Source organism: Charadrius vociferus, unplaced genomic scaffold (genome assembly GCF_000708025.1).
Source record: "Charadrius vociferus isolate BGI_N301 unplaced genomic scaffold, ASM70802v2 scaffold115, whole genome shotgun sequence".
NCBI lineage: Eukaryota > Metazoa > Chordata > Aves > Charadriiformes > Charadriidae > Charadrius > Charadrius vociferus.
The window spans coordinates 1,325,254-1,334,921 of NW_009648636.1; the positions used below are offsets into that span (position 1 = coordinate 1,325,254).

The 9,668-nt window shown below is 37.5% G+C and overlaps 1 protein-coding gene across 1 annotated transcript in view; it reads right to left on the reverse strand.

Moving 5' to 3' along the window:
• The window catches only part of PPFIA1 (protein tyrosine phosphatase, receptor type, f polypeptide (PTPRF), interacting protein (liprin), alpha 1), a 59,371-nt gene that overhangs the window by 12,693 nt on the left and 37,010 nt on the right, over window positions 1–9,668 (reverse strand). Inside the window, 5 exon segments of the mRNA XM_009886248.1 lie at window positions 182–382; window positions 507–588; window positions 6,920–7,013; window positions 7,821–7,993; window positions 8,770–8,921. Of these exon segments, the coding sequence (XP_009884550.1) occupies window positions 182–382; window positions 507–588; window positions 6,920–7,013; window positions 7,821–7,993; window positions 8,770–8,921 (702 nt within the window).

Sequence of the window (9,668 nt, forward strand, 5' to 3'; positions counted from 1 at the left end):
TTCATTTAATTTCGATGAAATGAAGCAACGTCCTATATTTAAATAACATGTTCCTCTATGATTTAATGTTTCCAGAAATTCTTATTTGAAGTTCAAATCCCTTCAGTTACATGATTATAGTAGAATTTTTGAAACTTCTAATGGTTCTAAAAGGTATTTAACGCTGGAACACTTTCCTTACCGTCCTTGAGGTGGGAGGCGCAGATGGACTTGTTAGCGACATGATTTCTTGAATGGCCAGCCTCAGCTTCAGTCTGTGCAGAGGATTACTAATTCCAATTTCACGCTGTATTTCTGTATCAGACAAGGCTGACATGATAGCACCGCTTTTCACATTGGCTCGGCAAGCAGCCACATACCAGGCTGGCATCCCAACCCACAGCTGAAACACAAAAAAGGAGGTAAGCAGGATCTGGAAAACATTCCTGGCTCCAAAACCTTAAATTCTTTAAAATTTCTCTACATTGAGGTTTTTAGTTTTTATTTATTCTGGAGGGACCACTTACCTCCAGCCACACGACCACAGTGGGCCCGTCCCACTGTGCAAAAGGCAAACCTTGTCTTCTGGCTTCCTCTAGCAGCTCATGCCTACAATTACAGAAATAGTTATTAATAACAACGAGAAGCTATATTCCAATAATTAACTTTCTTCCTTTCTCAGCCTTGTATGATATAGCCACTAAGGCAGCCGCAGCACACGTGCAAGGACTATGCGGTGACATGAACTGAACTGGACAGGAAATGGCAGAGTGGCAGAGACGCTGGATCGCGCCTTTCGGGAATGTGTGTCTGAACCTGCTACTGACACTCTAACCAACACTGCCAACACAAAGCGGAGATGTCAGACTTATGTGTCGGTCAGATTCTCAACTGCTGCAGCTTTCCGGTCAGCAAATTAGACTGAACCAAAGTAGTTATTTTCCCTCAACGTGTGGATTTGAGACCTGTGGAAATGTATGAGTACACCAGATACCCATGCCATCGAAACGGTACTGTGCATCAGGCTGTCGAGGCTGGGAACTGGGATGGTAACCCTTTAATTGGTGAATTTCAGTCTGCAACAGTGAGCCTGTCAGAATTTCAGGCACAGCTTCAGACAAGCATTATATTCAGAGTGCCACGCTTTGGCAATTATATTCTAAAAGGCTGGGTACTGAAACTCAGCTTTCACCTCCTACGACGACACCATTTCCTTTGTTACTCTGAAACAGAAGAGACTGAGGTTTAATATTGACAATTCAGCTTACCGAAACAATGGAAGCTCACAAGATCCCTATAAATAGCTGCCAAAAATGTCTGATAAACCAAGAGACAAAAACTAGTGTTGCGGGTATAAGCATGCAATGTTGCCTGGATACGTCTGACTGAAAAAAAATGGATAAAGCCTGAAAAAAAGCATATTTAAGCTGCCTTTGAAAGTTAGTTGGGTATGGTTAAAGTCTCCACTCACTCTCCTCAAAAGCTTAGAAAAAACAACTTCACCAAACTGAACAGTTTTTACTGTTTTATGCTTTTTATTCATGCCTGCAAGTGTAGATTTAAGAAGATAAGCAGCAATACTACAGATTCAAGATCCTATGTATGTATTTATCATTTGCTCACAATTTAAAACAAATAAAATCTCCCTGCCTTCAGAAATGTATCGTTGAATAGATCTAAGATGATGATGTATTTAAAAGTTCAAAAACTATCACACGGGACATCTTAAAAAGGGGTTACTGACCGACTGGTAGCTTGCTTTGCTACTAGTGCAAACCAGCTATGCAGTACTCAGCTCCTTTAGACATGCCAGCATACCTAGGATACTCCTGTTATATTGGTAGATAATTAAATGCAAAAAATCATCAATGCTGTCATAAATATACTAGCAACTCTATTACCCATAGATACTACTTCTCCACCTGCACGTCAGTAAATTCCTATTGCTCTAACAAGAACCTCCCAATACTTTATCCTAATTAAATGTGCTGCCTAGGAACGAAAAAAGGGAAGGAAGGAACTGCCAGATAACTGGTTACAAATAACCATTCTAACGTACCCATTTTAAGACCCAACAATTAAGGCGGAAATAGCGGTCAGCAGTTAGCAGCTCAATAGCTAGATTTCACTAGCGAAGAAGAGAAGACTGTAAAAGCTAATACATATTTGTACACTTCAAAAATATACATGTATTTCTAAATGAGGAATAAAGGATCAGCTATCATCCTGCTATCGCAGAACACATTGCATTAAGCCCACAAATCACTAGCCCTGAACACATTCAGTTTTGCTTCACTTTTTTGTTTAAAAGTTAAAAAAAGAGAAAAATAAATGAGGAAGATATTAAAATAATACTGCTTGGTAAAAACAGAATAAAATGCTTAATACTGTATTTGCCAGAAAGGAACACAATGTTTTTTCCAAGTAGCTTAACTTCCAAATTGGTGTCTTTGTGATCCTTTTCAGTGGTTGTGGTAACATGACCGTGCAGTGAGGGAGGCCGCTAGTGATGACAGAGCAGAGACATGCCCAAAGCAGCCTCAGGTTTGAGTAGGATGACCCCAGGAGAGCACGTAATCACGGCCTCTGCCCCAGCTTCTAAAGCTGCCTGGGTATCCTATGGAGTTCAGACAATTGCAGCGTCACTTCTGGTAGTTTTATAAGTCTCCCTGGGTACTCCCTGAAACAGCAAATCATTCAGAGATGAGCAGTACAGGGCATGTATCAAAAGTGTAAGGAGAGATTATGATGCAAACTTCAAACTCATGGTGGTATTGTATGCAGAAAACTATTGCGTGGCTGGAAGGAAGGGTTATGTGATGGAGGCAAACATGTAGAAATAGAAACAAATGAAACAAAGGTGTTTATGAGATAACTTTATACAGAAATTATTCAATGGATCCAAAGAGGAACATATCCATGAAGTAGAAAATTAATTACGGAATTTGTTCATATGCAAGAAGAGACGGCAACTTGCTTGCACAGGAAATCATTACACTGAAAGCTCCAGACAAAGCACAGGCACAAAACATCTCACAGGACAATTCAAAGGCTGCTGCTGTTTTATCTGCAAATTACGCATCAATGTGGTTTTTTTTTCCTGTAACAGGGAACTTCACTTTTCCAACAATTCCCTTCCAGCTTCACCAAGAAACTCGCTGCATTCCAGCAATACATGATCAGATTATGTAAAGATCACAACTGACGGGCCAGTTTAGTTTCACAGGCCATCCGATTGCACCATTTTAGAAGTGAGTGCAAAATCCAACCTCATATCTTTGTGAGAAAAAAGAATAAATGTTGGAGCAGTGTTAAGAGACTGTATAAAGCTGGCACCGCGAAGGATGTAAGAATGTCAAAGGAGTAGCTGGCTACTGGAATAACTCTTAGGTGACAAAACCAAGGGATAGATGTCTACGGACTTAATAAAAAGTTGGCTGAACATCACTTGGAACAGGACACCAAATGTGCTGCTGCACGAGGGGAACGCTTGCTGTTATACACATCCAAAAGGCATCTAACACCAGCTGCGGAGAACAAAGAAATTGTGGTCATATGGGATGAGAAATGATGTCAAAACTGCAGGTGCTTGATGTAGTAGTGAACACACAAGGCCCTTTAAAGACCATTTAAAGTATTTGTATTTAGAATGGCTCTGGGCAGGCAAGCATATGCTGAGCCCACAAGGAAAATAAAGCAGCCCGGAGCAACATCACTTTGTCACTGGATTAAGACAGCATGGGAATGGATAAATCCAGAACTCACAGCCAAAGGGGAATGCTGTATTCCAGATTCCTTGGATGGGACAGAGCATAACTGATTTGGAAGAAGCTGAGAGTAGAGAAAACACCATATGGAAAGTGGTGAAGAGAGTGATACTGATGGAAATGACAGAGTTGCAAGGTGTAAAAAGTCAGAGGCAACAATAGTAAAACATGAGATGAAAATAGGCACAGCATCAGTGGAAAGTTAATATCCTTATTCTATATTGATTTCAGGTATGTAGTCAACTTCTTGTGTATCACTTTTTTTAAGGAAAGTTATCCTAAATTTAGGGTTGTCTTCCTTTCTGATTAATACAGTATTAAGTTTGTTGTGTTGTACACAGAAAAGCACAAATACAGTTGTGGCAAACACTGTCAACAGTACAGCTCACAAAGGACAAACGGCATGAACCAAACACTAAAACCAACTTAAGTTTAGTAAACAAAGAGCAATGGTTTTACAAAAATATGTCTACCTTGGAAATTTATTGCCACAATTATCTACTATTGCTAAACAACTTTCAAAACACAAATTACAAAACTAATTCCATCTAAGTAGGGTTTACTATTTCCATTATGAAAATTCACACCATGCAAATCAAGACAAGACATTGAACTAGCATTCACACTGAACCAGACAGCACTGGATTTATTTCAGCAACACATTTTCACAATAAATTATTTTGAATCTCGTATCTCCTCTCGTAATTAGACGTTTTTTTGAAAAAAGTTAGAGCTTTTAATATATTGCTAAAAAATCCAAATGAGATTTATCGTAATTTCACAACAATCCTAATAAAATAAATATAAACTTACCCTGATTTTGCACTACCACATCAAATGGTAAACAAAAGGAAAATAAAACAATGAAGGAAAAATATAAAACTAGGATTAAACTGAACTCAAAAGCATAAAAAAACCAGACAAATAATGTATACTGTAATTTAATCCTGTACCTATAAATAGGTTTTTGTTAGTAAAGACATTGAATACTACCCTCAGACTGTTTTTGTGCATCCATGCAGAAATCAGAAAGATAAGCAAGCAAACAGGGATTAGAGACAACTATAAATAGAAATAGCTGTCATTGTTCCAAGCATTCAGGTAACTGGAATTCTTTTTGCTGAATACAGGATTTTACAAGTGAACAGTCAGCCTCCAGAATTTACTTTAACCCCACCCTCCTCCAATATCAAAGTGAAAATCAATTCTGAGCAGCTTTACTACTTTCTCGTTTTGATAACGAGCACCTCGAGAAGGCAGCAAGGGATCTCTGACACTGTGATAATACTGCTTCCTCTTTCAGAATACCTGTCAGGGTTCTGAAAGAGCTGGATTAAAATGTCTTGCTGGGATTTTTTAAATGGTAACATTTGCTTCTCGTGGAAGTTCAAAGGGCCCTGCTGCTGCTCTCAGCAGTAAAAGTAATAAAACGAAATATTATCATACCTATCTTCATCAACACAGTCTTGTTTCATACCCACTTTGACTGAAATATCTACATCACAGACACCTTCCTGTGAATAAGCACACGCTCATATTTAATAGCTAGGCAAGGCAATTCCAAACTAAAAGATTTCATTTGTCTAATATCGCCACTTGCATTTTAAGCAACCAACAACGTGCAGCCATGAGGCATACTTCTAAGCAATACCAGGAAATTTCTGAAAGGCAGAATGTTTACAAAGAGAAGTCATGATTTATCTGCATTTCTTTTTTTGCATTTATTAAAGCAAGACAGTATAGATTGTTTTACTCGAGAATGAAATTTGTTGCTGGTATTGAGAAAGATCTGTATTGTTCAAAGAACAGGCCCACCACTATTTCGATATGACCAGATTAAAACTACTTATTCAAGCAAGATGTGGTACGGCTTTAAAGCTCTGTAGAAAAGGGAAAATACCAGATCATAATAACGTATGATTGCCTTCAGTGTAACAGTCTGAAGAAAAACAGCTGAGTGTTCTGTTATACAAACAAAACCACATTCCATTCTGACTTTTCAAACCAACACACTGCTGGTTTTCATTAGCAGTCACCAGGCATTACTCTTATTTGTTAATAGAACTTAGGTGCTGCAAGAAATCTCTCGCAAACAGAAAATCAGCACATTTTCTTTTCAACATTCACTATTCTGTCTTCAGAAGGCAAGTAAAAAAGCAAAACATGTCTGATCTCGGTCAGCTTTTCTGCCACAGAGTAAAGACAGCCGAACAGAACAGAAGCAATAAAAGGGCAAAGTATATGGCTCAGCTTTGGGTGGAAAAATGCAAAGAATGCCTGATCCTACTTCTATAAATTTTAGTGTTTCCTGTATTACCATATAAGCATCAAGTCAAGATTTCTACTAGTAGCAATATCTATTTTTCACCTATGACTAAAGTCTTTGCTTCACCTCTTCCAAGTCTGGGGAAAAACAAAGCATGCAATACTCAAAGGTGAACATTAAACTAAAGATTTTCTTGGACACACACTGAAAAAATTCTAATGGCCAGGAAAATGTAACTACATATCTAAAAGGTACCTTAAGAAAAGGAAATAGTCACAATTTATTAAAAAAGGAGGAAATCAGGGGTATTTGGCGTAAGGAAAAAAAGATTTCAGCTGTTAAAATATATGAGAGAAAATGTCAAGACAACCTTAAACAGAAGTGAAAAAATTAGTGAATAGAGCAGCAGCTAGCAGCTGCAACACAAGGAAAGACTTTCAGAGTCACCTGCTAGAGAAGCACCAGCAAATGCATACAGAAAGATGTCTGTACAGAACACCTCACGCTTTCACTCTGGCAACTCTTTCACACTCTGGAGCAAACAACAGCCGAAGACAACTTTGGGAAGTCCTCCAAATGAATTAAACCCAAAGGAGGTATTAAACATAACAAAGTTGGGGGAAGGTTTCGTAAGAGTCCACTTTTATCTCCAAGTTTGTTTATTACAGCATTTCAACAATAAGCTTTCAGCACTGAAATTAGTTTCAAACTTACCACAAACTGTTACTACTAAAAATAATAAAAAATAATAAATAAATAAAAATATTTTTAAAAAAAATTCTAGAGACTTATGAACCATATTTGGCAAAAATACCTGAAAACAGAAACAAACAAAAGAAGAAAACAAAACATTTTTAAATAAAGCAATACCTTAACAACAAAGGATTAAAAATATTCAATAACTTACTTTTTCTGCATTTTCCTGTTTTTTTCTGCCTGACCTCCAAGCTTGCTGAGACCTAATGCATCCTGAGAGGAACCATCTGCTTCTGCCATGCCAACTACAAAAAAAATAACAAAAACAAAACCAAAAAACCCCAGTCTGGTTACCTTCTCAGTTTTGGCCAGTTATAACTCAAAAATCACCACTGATTTCCTGAACAGAAGTATTTAATCCTTTGTAATATTACTGCTCAGAAATGTACAAAGCCAAACCTCCAAGCCCATTTATCACTCCATTTACTAGTTGAATTAATACCCCAAACGGTGTACACAAATAGGAAAACCAGATTGGTATGGACTCAAATAGGTGCTGTTTAAAACCAGCTGGAGTCACACCGAGAACCTCATGTTACCACCACCTGTAAGATGAATTTTCAATGTTCCCATATCACTAATGGTCGGTGTCAACATCAAGGGTGTTGCTTTTTGCAAAGAATTATGCAAGAGAGAAAGGTAACCACAGCATTTACTAAGCTAGCTGGATTCGTTTCAAGGCAGTTCCTTTGGGTCCAAAATGACAAGACTGTTGGTGTCAATACGAACAGAAGCTTGTTTCACTTCTGAGATACAGTTGACACTTTTGTTTCACAAAACGAGCCATAACAGATCAATAAGGTTCAATAACCTGACTACATAAGACTAAAAGACAGCCATACCTGGCTAGCTGAACTTGCATCCTACACTCATAAAAGGACATACCAGAAAATTTAGAGCCACAAATTCAAAAAAATGCTGTATATCAGCATCAAAATAATGTCAAAAATATGCACAAACTGATACATACATCATAGAATTCAGTCTTTCACGCTCTCACTGTGCAAAAGGAAAAAAAAAAAACAAACCAAAAAACCAAAACCCAAACCAACCTTGTCCTAATGATTCCTTGCTTGTTTGTCCAGGTCGTCCCTTTTCTTTCTTGCCAAACAAGCGGCCAATAGAGGATTTGATCCCCTTCTTTTTGGGGGCTTTATGAAGTGAATCTTGGCTACTATTACTGCTACTAGGATTGCTTGTTTGCCCATCTTGCGAGCCTGTTGAACTTTACAAAAAAAGGAGTCATGGAGAAGCACATATATAACAAATACACTGGCATAACATAGTGACAGACAAGTTCAGGTTCCTGTGCAAGCTAACAAAAGCTCAGTAACTCACTAATGACATCTAATTCCGCCTTTTAATGAGTCATGAAAAGAAACGTATTTACTAAAATACATGTTATTTAATAGAAAAAACAGTAGAAACAACTAAATCATGCAAGAACGGAAGGGGTACAGAATTTATATACTATTGCACAGAACTACAATTCAACTGTTACTTTTTTTAAAAATAAGAATTAAAGTGGTTAAAGTGCAATTCAGAGAGACCAAAGTTGACAACACAAGCTCCTGACAAACTGAGGCAGATGATGGAAGTTTTAAATACTGGAGTGGACTCTGTCCCAGATACTTAGGCACTTTGAAAAGAACATCTGTCAATCAAAATGATGGTAATTTTGCAACTTACTTCTGAATTTATTGCTAAATTGCAGTCTATGAAAGACAACTGGAATTGTAGATCTTGCATTTCCAAAGCAAACTTAATGCAGACCTTGAGTACCAGAAAAATTCTTCACATAAAGCCACTTCCAAACATTAACAAAATCTGCGTTCTTACTGTTCATGCAACATAATCACCCATTTATGTGTTCACTCTCTTCACTTTTGAGAAACACTTCAATATCTAGACTAAAATCCTGTATCTGCAGTCTTAGGGGTTTATTCTGATCATTTGGAATACTAAATTACTGGTAGGTCTGACTTATTCACAGCTACTTACTTTCTTATGTCCCTGATATCTTCATGGCTCACTGTATGCAAAGCTCCTTTTTGGACTCTGTCCAAACGCAAAGATCGAGGTGAAGAAGGTGGTGACGTCTCACATTTTATGGTGGTTTTATCATCTCGTACCTCTTCTCTAGAAGCTGGGGACTAATGGAAAAAGAAAGAAAACTTGAGGGGTTAGTTGGAAATGCCAAAACACAGATGCAGTATTGATGCTACGCAAAATATCAAAAGGAAAAATCCATTATTTCAGTGTTAAAGGATTACTCTTGCCCCTACCATTCTGCAGTTGCCTATTTTTTGCTTGACTTCTTTATGGATTTTCTGTTACCTTCAGTGACAAACTACTAAATTTCAGTCTTCGGTAGTGAAGTGAGCAAGTAGCACTCATCTTCTAGTTCTTAGCTCTATGAATAAAGTAATGTCTTCAGCACCATAAGAGTACTGTACCTGACTTTGGTTTAAGCAAGTGCAAAGAGAGAAGACCAAAGAGTTCTGTGAAAAGACAGCATCTCAATTCTCACTGTGTTTAGACAATCATTAGTAAGATTACCAATTCTATGATGTCAGTTTCTACATACCTGTGGCTATGGCTTATCTCAAAGTTCGAATAAGGGAAAGTAAGACTTATTTGTGTGTGCATAAACAGATCTTTAAAAATAAATATTGTATATTGCTTCATGAAGATTGCAAAACAGCGGTTACAAACAAAAGCAACACAACAGTCCCCACTACCAGCAAAAAAAGCCAAACAAAAAAAAACCCCACAAAACAAACTCACATTTATGTTAAGATGATAAATCATTTTACATTTAATATCAAAGAGCATATAACCTTGCTTTATTATAAGGTTACCCTGCAAATACTCTCTTTTATGTTCCTGTTATTCATAAA